This window comes from Macrosteles quadrilineatus, unplaced genomic scaffold (genome assembly GCF_028750875.1).
Source record: "Macrosteles quadrilineatus isolate MER2022 unplaced genomic scaffold, UCM_ALF_1.0 Scaffold_8__2_contigs__length_117827958, whole genome shotgun sequence".
Classification (NCBI taxonomy): Eukaryota; Metazoa; Arthropoda; class Insecta; order Hemiptera; family Cicadellidae; genus Macrosteles; species Macrosteles quadrilineatus.
In genome coordinates this window covers 108,216,013-108,230,223 of record NW_026542601.1, presented here as the reverse complement: position 1 = coordinate 108,230,223, position 14,211 = coordinate 108,216,013, and the positions used below count along the sequence as shown (strand labels likewise).

Sequence of the window (14,211 nt, the reverse complement as noted above, 5' to 3'; positions counted from 1 at the left end):
TTTTATTTAATGAACAGAACTAATTTTTCAATTAGTAAACTTTCATTATATAGTCAATCAGAAGCCTCCAAATGACACAGTTGGCAAAATTAATCCTGAAGTACAAATCGTGCCTCCGGGAGGTTTGCTTTTTGAGTGATTTTGCCGCTTGGATCAGCGTCTCGTGCCGGCCTTCGATGTCACGAATCTCGGCATTTTTTTGTTTTTTCGTACATCTCGCTGACCAATCAGCAGGTGACTTGGTCTTCTTCCCGAATTGTGAAGTTGGAGAAGACTGAAGAGTCTGTCATTCTTGACCCGGGCTTCTCGTTTCGAATTTGAAGTGACTTGTTTAAAGTTTGTCGTACTAAGTTAACTTACCTCGTCTTGTTAAATTCACGTTGAAAGCTCTTCAAGTTAAATTTGAAGCGTACCTTCACAGTGTTGGGTTGGCTTATTAATTTCGTCGTTTGGTAAGTTGTGTAATAATTTAGGTTTTTGAATATTTCTCTGCCAGTTTTAGTTGGCAAAATTTTTCCAAAACTTGAGGGCTAGGCCTGACTTTCAGACTTAGTCCAATGTCCTTCAACTAACCAATTTAGGCCTAGTGGGGAAATTAAAGTTGGTGACTCCCGTTTTAAATTAACGTTTCATTAATTCGTATTGGGGCTTTTCTTTTAAGTTTTAACCTTTTTCACGTGCAATTTTTAGTTTTGTTTTTTTAAGTTTAAGAAGCGGTTTTATTTTTGTTTCCGTTTTTCTTGTTTCGTTTCTCACAGGCAAATTAAGGCAACTTACTTTAAACTCAAGATTCTGTGGGAACTAGGCCAGGTCTATCTTAAACTAACCCTTGTTTGTTGCAGGTTATAGCCAAAAAAAGGTTATGTAGGTTATGTTTGGCCAAAAAAAATCCATACACAATTTTTTACTAAAAATGTGTCTGGACTTTTTTACCCAACGGTAGGCCTAATTTTCTATTTTATATAATTTAACCCTCTACTATAACGCGAGTTCTCAGTGGCACTGGTCGATTATCGACCAAGACGACATGGGTTGGGTTTTTTCTAATACTAAAATATTTCAAAACTGTTTTAAAACCCAATAAATCTTATAGGTAGGCCTACCATTAGAAAGACGAGATTCTGAGGATTCATTTTCATGCATAAAACGGTATTGAGTGAGTTGCCTAAGTAGGCCTAGCGAAAGACATAGTTTGAAAAACTAGAGCCAGAGTTCAAAATAGATTTTGGCAGTGGAAAGTGTTGGTCACCTGACTACAAATGCAGCTAGCTGTTTTTGGCAATTGTCAATTCAATTGTCAATTTTTTTTTTTGATTGTCAATTTTTTCTCGGCACATGATTTGTTCTGATCATTGGTGATTTCGCTGCAAGTGACGATAACGTTTCCGCGCTTTCAAAAAAATATCGCCGGTGTTACGGTTGACGATGATGATGTCTCCACGATTGAGAGGGATGTTCATGATGATACCGCGTACCCAGGAGACGATGATGATATCTCCACGATAACACAAGACCGCAAGACAAGTCGAAGATCGCGCCGTGACCACGGGACATGTTAAAGCCGGTGCCATGACCACGGGACATGTTAAAGCCGGTGCCATGACCACGGGACATGTTAAAGCCGGTGCCATGACCACGGGACATGTTAAAGCCGGTGCCATGACCACGTTACATGTTGACGACAATAGGCCCTATCGTGACCGCGGGGCATGTTGACGACAATTTTGTGACGGCGGGACATGTTGTCGATGGTGTAATGCCCGTGGGACATTTTGACGACGGTGCCTTGACGAAGGGATATGTTGACAATTGTGCCGTGACCGTGGGACGGTAAAAGGTCTAGTAACATGGAGAATAAACCGAGTTTCTGGTTGGGTTGAAAAAAAATTGGTAAATGAAAAGTCGGGAATTTCATTTGAGAAATCTGGTAGACACCACGGTATGATAATTTTGTGGTTACATTTCTCAAAATAGTAATTGTATTAATATGATTGCTCAGCTCAATATTCAATATTGCAAGCAAACAACAACTGCGTTGGTATGTATGTATGTACTAAGTCACTTAGTAGCCTAACTTTGTACTGGTTGCCAACATACATACAGTGCCTACTTAACTGGAGTAGGTAGCAAAATTTGTCAATAGTCACTTTTTGTTTCAGAAGTACCAGATACTTCAATCGCTGAAACGTCAACTGAAGAAATAGAAGATAAAGTCGACTACTCTGAGGCGGATAAAGACAGTTCCGAGCCGGAACAAGAAAATACGCCGGAGTCTGAGGAAAACCAAGATCAACAGTCTGAAGAAGAGAACTCAAAGCTGGAAGAAGGCTATCAAGAATTTGAGCAAGACGATCCTCAGAAAGAAGAAGAGAATAATACTGAACTTGAAAGGTTAGGTAATAAGCCTCTTTTTGGCTGAATTTAATGTTTGGGCCTAATTTTTTTGGGTTGGGGGTCCTAACTTAACTTTCTCTGTAAACTTAAGTTACAGTCGGACAAGAATTAGATTTGAAACAATACCTCTATTTGAACTTTTGTCATTTGAATGTAGCTTTCATTGAAGGAGGCACAATTCATTAAAAAGTATAAAGTATATAAGTATACTAGCCGCTATACCCGTTCCTTGCAATGGGGTCAAGATGCGGAAGAGACAATTTTTGGTTCCTTGAAAATAATGGCATGCAGCTTGAGAACGCTAAATAGAACAGTTCTTTCGTTCCCTAGATCTTCTTTATGTAGATAGACTTTTATTAATTTACTATTACTATTAACTGTCTACATAAACATAACTGTAAAAAATCCATCATTGCATGTAGCACAGCTTTTTGCCTCTGCTTGATTCAAATTAGCTGTTGTCATACATTAAAAAATATAAAAGTGCTGCACCCTGTTGGTAAACCTAACTTTTTAATGCTATTGAACATCACAGAATGAAATTGTTTAGTTGAAACAGCTTTTAATATTCTTTAATTCTATTTAAATATAAGTACTCATAAGGTTAACATGAGGAAACTCCAAAGCCACTGGGGCGGAGCCGATTGGACGGATCACGAAATTGATGATGTATAAACCTATTCCATGAAATTCTACACGTATGTACCAAGTTTCGTGGCAATCAGTCCAACGGCGTCCGAGATCATAACGTTCAAACATACTCCTCTTTTATAAATATAGAGATTAAAGTATATAGCCCACCCTCCTACTGTATTTCCACGTCCTATACTTTTTTCTAACAAGGTCTAACCTAATATCAGGGTGTCTAGTAGTCGGGAAAATCGGGAAAGTCGGGAATTAGTATTGAATTTCAAAATGGTCTTGAAAGTCGGGATTTAGTCTTAAATTTGATTTAAAAGTCGGGAATTTTCATGATTTTGCCGCGATCGTCGTCTTGCGTTTACGTAACCGCAAAAGCCAATGATGATGTCTACACGGCCCCGGGAAATGTTCACGATTTTGCCGCGATAGTGGACGACGACGATGACGTTTCCGAAACCACGAAAGACGACGATGACGTTTCTGTGACAGCGGGAGACTAGGATGACGTTTCCGTGACCGCGGGAGACGACGATGACGTTTCCGTGACAGCGGGAGACTACGATGACGTTCCCGTGACCGCGGGAGACGACGATGATATCTGCTCGGCCGCGGGAAATGTTCATGATTTTGTCACAACCGCGGACGACGACGATGACGTTTCCGTGAGCGCAGGAGACGACGATGACGTTTCCGTGACCGCGGGAGACGACGATGATATCTACTCGGCCGCGGGAAATGTTCATGATTTTGTCACGATCGCGGACGACGACGATGACGTTTCCGTGACCGCGGGAGACGACGATGACGTCTACACGGCTGCGGGAAATGTTTATGATTTTGCCGTGATCGCGGACGATGACGATAACATTTCCGTAACCGCGGGAGATGACGGTGATGTCTAAACAGCCGCTGGAAATGTTAATGATTTTGCCGCGTTCGCGGACGACGACGATTACGTTTCCGTGACCGCGGGAGACGACGATGACGTCTACACGGCTGCGGGAAATGTTTATGATTTTGCCGTGATCGCGGACGATGACGATAACATTTCCGTAACCGCGGGAGATGACGGTGATGTCTAAACAGCCGCTGGAAATGTTAATGATTTTGCCGCGATCGCGGACGACGACGATGACGTTTCCGTGACCGTGGGAGACTACGATGATGTCTACACGGCCGCGGGCAATGTTCATTATTTTGCCGTGATCGCGGACAATGACGATAACATTTCCGTGACCGTGGGAGATGACGGTGATGTCTAAACAGCCGCGGGAAATGTTCATGATTTTGCCGCGATCGCGGACGACGACGATTACGTTTCCGTGACCGCGGGAGACGACGATGATGTCTACACGGCCGCGGGCAATGTTCATGATTTTGCCGTGATCGCGGACGATGACGATAACATTTCCGTGACCGCGGGAGATAACGGTGATGTCTAAACAGCGGCGGGAAATGTTCATGATTTTGCCGCGATCGCGGACGACGACGATGACGTTTCCGATACCGCGGGAGATAACGATGACGTTTCCGTGACCGCGGGAGATGACGATGACGATTCCGTGACAGCGGGAGACGACGATGATATCTGCTCGGCCGCGGGAAATGTTCATGATTTTGCCGTGTTCGCGGACGACGACGATTACGTTTCTGTAACCGCTGCAGTCAATGATGATGTCTAAACGTACGGTACGTCGAAGATTTCATGATTAAAAAACAAATTTGCTAGTTAGAATTTTTTATTGCTGCATTATTTCTTTACTTGAAAACACCACATTATCATAATACTAATTTATGACAAAGACAGGGGTTGGTGTAGTATTATTCAGAAAATTTGGTTAAGCTATAAAAATTGGTATCGGTATCAAGAATCGAGAATCGATACATTTTGGTATCATCACGCACTAATTGTTGAAAAAACTAGTCTTGAAAAATCTGGAATTAGTCTTGAAAAGTCTGGAATTAGTCTTGAATTTTATAATGGAAATAAACTAGACACCCTGTAATATAAATGTTCACTGGAATACCATCCTTATTCACAATATATTAAAACCGAAGTATTTGAAAACTGATATGGATGTGGTAAAATTACCATATTAAAAGTACAAAGTTTATCATAAAATCTACACTTTTACTCTTTTTGAACTCTACAATCAATAATTTTAATTTTATATTATAGGTTGTAATTGACTGTTTCTTGTATGTTTTCAGAGAGTCACCGCCTGACGAATCTCAGGAATACGGAGACCCGGAGAACACTTATGAATCAGAGAACTATGGATCAGAGGCTTATCAATCAGAGCCCGTAGAACAAGAACAATCAGAGTCTGTAGACAACCAGAAGATTGAAGAATCAGACCAGCCACAAGAGATTGACATGGAAAATGTCATTGTTAAACAAGAGGAAGAATCCACTGTAGACGAGTACAAACAACAAAACTATGAGGAAAAACCTGACGTCAGCTCATTACCGTATCAGGTAGGGTTCATTCAGTGGTTTGTCTTCTTTTTCAAATTAGGTTAAGGTTTGTTTCTGGGTCGTAAGGAGTAAAGACATGTTTCAAAGTAGACTGATAAAAAAAAAAATAAATAAATAAATAAAATTATATTCATATGAGTTATTTAGAAGCTATAAACTAGCTACAGTAGACTTCCTCTTATTCGGACACCTTTTAACCGGACATCGATTTAACCGGACTACACTCGGCGGAAATGTAAGACTCTTTACATTTTTTATGATTTGATGATTTGATTTGACTTTAACCTGACAATTTTTATCAGCACACTGGTTTAACTGGACTAGATCGGCAGGAAGTGGGCAGTACTGAAACGACTGTTCTCATGGGAAAGACTTAAGACCAGTGATCACGTGTCTAAATACAATGCTCTCCAAAATTTAAGTCGAATATCACAGTTAACAGTCAGTTTTAATGAGTTTTTGGGGACGTCGGTTTAACTGTAAAACCCGTTATCCGGACTGGCCTCGGTTCCATGGAGTCCGGATAAGAGGGGTCTACTGTATTTATTTATATACAACTAATTTTTGATACCTTGTCTACAGCACCTTTCACAACCCGGTGTGAGAGTGTATTAATGTACAATATGTTTTTTATCAAGGCCCATATAAAACGTAAATCGGCCCTCGAACATTTTTTCCAGTTTTCAATTTTAAACAGCTGAGTTTTCACAGCTTTTAGTTCTTGTGAGCGAGTCTCCTATTATGCTATACACACACATGGCTCAGGTGTTGATTATATTGGTGTTAATCAATCAATCAAGAATAAATGTGTTTAACACAATAATTACCAATACATAGGTTACAAAAGTTCATAAACCACAAATAGTTTGCCTGGACTAAAAACTATTTTTAAACAAAGCAGTATTGATAAAAACATCAATTAATTTGCAGGGATATGACAACGGTGATGACAAAAAGGAAGATTACGAAGCAGAAGTCAAGATGGAGCCTGGTGTAGAGGTGAAGGAAGAACAAGATGACCGACAGGAGGATAGGAAGAGAAAACGCTCCAGATGGTAAGAAATAGGCCGACTATTGCATGACACAATCTGTAATTTGGTTGAAAAGCTTTTATGTTGAAGCTTTGGAGTTTGTTTGATCCAAGCATTGAATTTGTTATTAACCTCCCTCTATCTCACATGCTCGTTTATTAAATAACATCCAATCAAAATATACTTTATTCATTATTTGCACTTATACATTATATTGTAAAGAACCAATAATTTTCTTAACTGCAGTACAATAATAAAAAAAATTATAAACTACACATCCGAGAGCTAGCCGTTGTAATTCCTTCTAGGCTGTGCCTGAGTGTTGTATGAATTTGTTAATCATATCGATTATAGAAGAATAAAAGCGTGTCTTATTTGGTATCGGAGTGTTCAAGAAAGTATGCTCATTCAATTCACATGTTCATGTTATATTTAGTTTTCCCCCGCAAAATTCTCAACAATATCTGTGCAACAATCAATATAAGTCAGCTGGAGGAAGTTTTTGATTTTGCTCATACATGTCTCGCTTGCTAGCCTGTTGTGTTCTTTTGTCATTCTAAGTTGTGTTGTTTTTATTTGCAAACAATATCAAATCGTGCTGGTTCCTTCTCTCAGAGATGATGAATTATCTGAGTCTTTTGGAAATGACAATCGAAGTGATGTTTTGGATTAGGAATTTGATTACAAGTTAGACGATCAATTTTATTATTGAGTAATTGCGGATGTTTGCGACTCATCAGTGAGTGTTATTGATAACTTTTTAAAAGAAATCAATCAATCCAATTCTCTGTTCCTTTTTGAAGTTGGATGATATTCAGATGATAAAAATGCTCATTTGTTGGCCATTTTTTCAGTTTTTGAGACAAAGTGTTTTTTGTTTGATTTCAGGAGCCCCCAACCTCAGCAAAAGCAAGGATGGGGCCAAAAACAAGATTGGAGTCGTAAGGATGATGAACCTGATTTGGATAATGATGCAATGGTTCTTGGCTGGTGTAAGTAAAAATTTGGTATCTTTATAATTTCAATTAAGACAGTACAGTTGTGGAAAGATAAACAACCGTAGAAACCTTGTAGCCACTGGCGAGCTGTAAATTTTGTCGACCGTAACAAAATTCTGGATTGATAACTTGTCTAGAATTTTTAAATTTTACTTAACAGATAAGTTCCGTGATCGCTAGAATATTCCAAGATTTTGAACACCAAAACTATTGAAATAACACAAGAAATTTGTAAACAATATCCTGATTTTTGGGAACTTAGATATAACAATGATCTATAGACTAATGGCTAGATAATTATTTTTCATGAGTAAAACAAACATTTAACTTTTTTAAAACAATTTTGTTAATAATTTACTAAACCTTCCCACCTAGTTCATTTAAACAACTTATTCATTGTGTATCTTGACTTTTGACTTAATCTGGAAAAGGATTTGTGTCCAATTGGGCACTGTTGCCAGCACACAACATTTTTTGTCTTGTGTCTCAGCCAGTGGCATTTTTTAATTAAGTCAATTCAAACACTTTATGGGAAAGCAGTCCAAATCCTTAAAAGTTTTGTGGATGTGCCACTCGAACCTGTCCCTCCCGCACCGTAGTCTGCGACACTACACTTCCCACTAGGCTAACAACACACCCTAGCCACCGCTGCTGTGTCTACTGCTCCATTGGCCCGAGTTCCATGAAGTCATGGGCTACCACATTGAAAGAAATATTGAACACATCAATTCCTAAATGTTTGATTGTGGGTGTTCATATCTTGTGTTCTTTGTTCATAGATGATTCAGACTTGAACCTGGAAATCAACAAAGAAGACTTCCTAGAAGCAGCTCCAATGAGTGTCCAAGGGTTCGGTTACATCTGGGCTGGTTGTCGAGCTACTTTTGGGTTCAATCAGGGAAAAGTCTGCTACGAGGTTAAGGTAGGTTTGTTTTCATTCTTTACAGATGATTTTTACATATTTCTGGCTTTAATACAATTTAGTCCTACTTAATTATTATGTGTGACAAATTGGAGGATTTTAAAATTTTAATAAGGCTCTCTTGATGTTACAAAAAGAAAAAAAAAATTAAGTAAGCCAGTAAAATTGTTAGTGACATAATAATGTATAAATGTGTAGTATTTATTGTGGCATGATTCTGTTGTTGAAAGTAAATAAGTGGTTTTGTCTTGTGTTTCAGTTGCTAGAGAACCACGATGTAGACCATCTGGAAGACGAGCCCAGTCCTCATGTGTTGAGAGTGGGGTGGTCCACAGTTGACACCGACATGATGCTAGGTAAAAATCATGATGGATTATGTATTTTTTTTACATTTTTTGATATTGCCTTTAACATCACTGCATGGTTTCCGTTTAAAAGTAATAGTAGTTTTTTAACTCTTTTTTTTTTGCTTATCCCCTCTTAGTCTTCTTATAGGTCTTATAAGTCTTAATGCTTATTATCCCCTCTTCTGCTCCCATTAACACATCATTTATTTATGAGGCTCTTTATGAGGCTGTAAAACTTTGCAACAAAACCACAGCCATTCAGGACTAATTATTTTAAAGGGGTCAAGTACTACAGTAAAATCCTGCAAATATGGCATCTGTTAAATGTTACCTGCCAATTTTCTCTCAATTGGGCAAGGTAAGGCATAGATTTAAAAACAGTCTCATCTGTTTATTTTACCTTAAGGCTCCATTTAACCGATATACTCAATATATTCATACTCATAGTAACATTTTTGTTAAATAATTTGTGTTCAGTTATCAAATAAAGCGATGAACTGAAGTCTTAAAAGTTCTAGATTATGTGTGTCCACTTATGTCACATAATATCCTAGGTAAAAGACCTCCGTAGGCTAAATAGTAAATAGCCTCAAAAGGGTGTTTACTTTTTTATTTCCTAGATATTTTAACAAACTACCACCTTTGACACCTTTTAGACACTATTTATGTTTTGACACTATTTATTTATGACATATATGCTACTTACAAATAAAGATGATTTGAATTTGAATTTGATAACTTGTTTGTGTAAAATGATATTTTACTTTAGACACTTGAAATTTGCTAACTGACTGTGATGTTATCAGAGTAACTGAGTAAATTTATCAAGATGAGTTTCAGTTGGATAAATCCCTGCTTTTTTTATTTTCAGGAGAAGAACCCAAGTCCTTCGGATACGGAGGAACAGGAAAGATCTCCACTAACTGCAAGTTCACCAACTATGGAACCACCTTTGTTGTTGGGGATGTGGTGACTGCCTACTTGGTAATATAAATTAACTTTCTTCTAAAACATCTCATTTTGAGAAATGCATGATGCGGTGTAACTCACAGTAAACTTGTAGGCATATTGCAAAAAAAAACGCAAATTACTGGTCGATATGGGTAGGCCTCTTTTACTAACTTAATCTACATTTAATACCATAGTTACTAAATTCATGGTAGTAGGCTTCTGCCTTTTGATGCCATTATGTGTTAATTCTTCAACTAAATATGCCTTTTATCTTATCTAGAATTACAAGCAGTTTTACATTTATTCAGGTTAACTGAAGAATTGTTCTTTTCCAAATCAGTTTGCATTGACTCTTTCTCTGTTAGATCACTCAATTCTTGTTAAATTGTAGTATCGTTTTAGATATTTTGTGTTCATTACTTACAAATAGTGATAACTGTACTGTACTGTCAAATAATTATGTTGAAATTTGAAAGTATTCCTATATTAATTTATGTTATGCTAGGTAACAGCAGAAACGACAAATTTAGTAACGTACTGATAAGACTGAACTCTTATGTTTAGAACTGTATGTCTAGATGTAGGCCATCTATTTTTTGTAACGGTAAATCCTTGTTTTTGAGCAAATAAATTAATTCTTTTTCTTTATTCTTTACCTATTTCCATAATTGAATCACAAAAAGAGTCTCATTGACTATCATACAAACTAGTGATGATATTTTAATGAAAATAAATTTCTAAAATCAACAATGGATGATTTTCTTTCACAGGACTATGGTGAGCGTGTAAAGATGTCGTATGCAGTGAACGGCCAATTTCTTGGAGACGCTTTTGACATCCCTTCGTCAGATTTAGACAACCAGCCGCTGTTTCCGCACGTTTTGTCCAAGAACATCAAGTTCCGGGTCAACTTTGGCCTCAGTGAGATCCAGTTTCCCGCAGAGCCAGAGTACGTGTGGGCAGCGAACGTCCCTGTGGAGCAGCGAGTGGCTGGACCACGCCGGCCTGAGCGTCGTGAGGATTGTGAGGCAAGTACCTACTCAAAAATTGGCAAGGTGGATACTAGTATTAGAATTATAAATAATTTTAGTTGAAAATATAATGATTTTATTATTGCATTTAAAGTAGGCACATTAGTTTAGGGAATGGTTTTTCAAAAATATTTAAATATATTTTCTTTAAATACATTTTAAGGGTCTAAATTGTGGGTTGTACTTAGAGTTAAATTTTCATTTTCCTTTGATTTTGGGGCCTCATTGAAGTCAGCTAGGAGGCTGTATTTAACATAGCATGGGATTGGCATACGTATCACCTTCTACAGAATAAATTATGTTTTGGGAATGTTTTATCAGTAGTTTTTAAAATAGTTTTTACCACAAGTTTTCTTTTGGTTGCAATTTTTATTGGAATGCAATGTTAGCAATAAGTTTCAAAGTATGCATTTATTCACAATTAATTGAGCCCTTATCAAGATAAATAAAGGGGTTGTATAAATATTAAAAATTCATTTTTTTATGTGCTTGGACTTGCAGATGCTGATGATGTGCGGACTCCCTGGGTGTGGTAAAACCACTTGGGCCAACGCCTTTGTAAAAGAAAACCGTGACAAGTTCTACAATATTTTGGGTACCAACAACCTCATTGACAAAATGAAGGTAAGCTCTGTCAAACTGCTGCTGACATTGAATTTAGTAACATTTTATAGGCCTATTGTAAACTTATAAAAATAAACTTTGCTATCTTTCTTTATTTTGTTTCCTGATCCCAAGAAATATATTTTCTGGGAACATCCTGGAAATCGGGAAAGCTGTGAATTGTATTCAAATTGACATGAGACTGGGACATTTTAGATGTTAAATAATCGCCAATAAAATCCACCACCAATCACCATTTTTCTTTTTCCCGTTGTGTCAAGAAAATCACAATGGTGGGAAATGATCTCGATATTATCGTGCTCGCAGAAGTAGCCATGATCGTAAGAAATTATCTAGGATGTCACTGCGATCATGGTAAACCAATCATGAGTGTTGTCACGATGATATTAGATGATTGATTATGTATGTTGCTGTGGTCGTAAATCATCATACTGATAATCATAGTACTGTTATTTTGTGAGAGAGACAATTTTGGATGGCAATTGTAGGTTTAAAACTGATTCAAATGTAACAATATTTTGTAGAATATTCACTATTATTCATTAATTTGTAGATCCAAGGTTTGCCGCGGAAGCGCAACTACCACGGCCGGTGGGACGTGCTCATTGACAAATGCACCAAGTGTCTCAACAAGCTGCTGGAGCTGGCTGCTCGTCGCCGCAGAAACTACATCCTAGACCAGGTACATTGACTAGCTTACCTCCACACCACTTGTGTGCTGTCTCGGCTAGGCTTGTCACACTACCTTAGAAACTAAGAGACATGACATTTAGGATGTATTCTCCTTGCAGAATTTTACTCAATCATTTTAAGCCATTTGAGGGTCACGATGGATAATGATTAAATCAGTATGCCGTAAAATAATTTAATTTAATATTAGCGTAGTAACCTTCATGAGGGACCTTATAGGATATGTATTAGTTTTGTGATAGTTTTAAGCTTTCTATGTTAGTAATAATTTCAATCAGCCATTATTGTTACATCACAAAAGGTACCGGTACATGAATTTCTGTGATAAAAAGTGTGAAACTATACATCTTAACCAGGATGGCCTTCACGTGAGAGTTTCAATGAACCTATTTATCTATAGTGTTTTAGCCAGACTCTTGACTAAAAATTTTAGTGGACTCATATACAATCTCTAGTACTGTTGATAAGTATTAATGCCTCCTTTAATATTATGATAAGTTAATTGTCTTGACACACTAGACCGCTTTCAAACAATCCGATGATAATACATCTTGTTGCTGAATATGTAGGATCCATGTAGGATCACATAGGACTTGTAAACAGTTGTTGCAATCCCAACAGGATAAAATTTGTTTGGCCTACCTTAGTAAATGAACATTGTCACATGCTGAAATAGTAGTATAAATCAAAATCAGGTTTAGGGTGTAATTCATTGAGTTAGTAAAAATACCAATTTAACAACATAGGTTATTTAAAGACAACCAAAAGTATACAATTTTGAGTTATATCTTTGTTATATCTAATCTTGTGGTATCTTAAGAATAGCTGGTAAAAAAATGATTGTTATTGTAGTGCAGACCCCTCAAGGATGGAATTCTCCATCTTTGCTGGCTTCTTGTATTTTATTTTGATATAATGCCTATCTTCCTTTTTTCGGTATGTAGTAAATCATGAAAGCTAACTCGAATCAAGCCAAAATAGACGGAGAAATGGTCAATGGTAGGGTGGCTAACAGTGTTTGAATAGGAAGTTATGGCAACCAACAATGGAACAACTTTACTGTTTCTAGCGATAGCAATTGCTTAGAACTCAAACTAAGTCTTCAGCCATGTTAGGCCCAATTTAAACTTAAAAGGTGTTTATCTCATATGAAATTTCATAGTCATATGAAAAATTTAGTTAGTTGATGGGACCCGTGCGTAAATGACCCGTGCGTAAATTGTACATTTTAATAGGGTTTATTACTTGTTTCCAAGGCAAAATGAATCCAATGAAATACCTGTTTACCTCAAATTAGAAATATACTAGTGGCTCGATCTCCGAGCCAAGCCAAGCTTGGCCTATATGCTCGAGAGATTGAGCACAAAGTTGGAAAATCAAGCTCTTACCATCACGATCGCCAAAGGCCTCTGCAAAGTTTGGATGGGAGAAAAATTCATGCTTTTGTCACAATCCCGGGTTACGTTGACAACGTTTCCGTATTCCAGGGAAACGAAAGTAATGTTAACACATCTGCGGGAGACAAAACTAAGGTTTGCTTTGTTACTCGTAAAAAAGAGGCAGTAGTGTTGAAGACAACTTTTGGTTTAAAACACATCAATAAAATTAGGGAATTCAGTTATCAATATAATGTTAATCATGTATTTGCCAACATAATGTAACACACATAATGAACACAATGTAATGTACCAATGTACTTACCATTTGTACCAATTGGTGGAAAGTTACAATGTGGTTTGAAGGGTGTTTTAGGCATAGTGTACTGTCAAGAACATGAAGAAATAACTCAATTCCGTTGAATCCCAAAAAGTTGGAATACTACCTATATTTTTCCAACCCTAGTGACCAAAGCTCTTAACAAATCATATTTTTTTACTCCTCGTTTATTTACCTCTTCCAATGAATATAAAACTTAAATACATTCACCAGTGTGAAAATATAAGTTAAGTAGCAGTCATATAAGTAGGGGTAGTTTTAAATTTCACAAGGACAATAAAATGTATTAGGGGTTTTGCATGAATTGTTAGATTAAGTAAAGCCAAGAACAAAATCACTTAGTGTTATAAATCAAACACGAGTCAGATATTGGTTATGAAATAGGA

At 37.3% G+C, this 14,211-nt stretch overlaps 1 protein-coding gene across 3 annotated transcripts in view; it reads left to right on the top strand.

Moving 5' to 3' along the window:
- LOC128999823 (heterogeneous nuclear ribonucleoprotein U-like protein 1) overlaps positions 1-14,211 on the top strand; it is a 33,693-nt gene that overhangs the window by 6,089 nt on the left and 13,393 nt on the right. For all 3 annotated transcript variants that reach the window (XM_054426518.1, XM_054426517.1, XM_054426519.1), the window contains exons 2-11: positions 2,160-2,391; positions 5,248-5,515; positions 6,446-6,570; positions 7,435-7,538; positions 8,324-8,466; positions 8,726-8,822; positions 9,685-9,797; positions 10,535-10,792; positions 11,297-11,419; positions 11,973-12,101. In XM_054426518.1, coding sequence (XP_054282493.1) covers positions 2,160-2,391; positions 5,248-5,515; positions 6,446-6,570; positions 7,435-7,538; positions 8,324-8,466; positions 8,726-8,822; positions 9,685-9,797; positions 10,535-10,792; positions 11,297-11,419; positions 11,973-12,101 — 1,592 coding nt within the window. The remainder of the gene's footprint in view (positions 1-2,159; positions 2,392-5,247; positions 5,516-6,445; positions 6,571-7,434; positions 7,539-8,323; positions 8,467-8,725; positions 8,823-9,684; positions 9,798-10,534; positions 10,793-11,296; positions 11,420-11,972; positions 12,102-14,211) is intronic.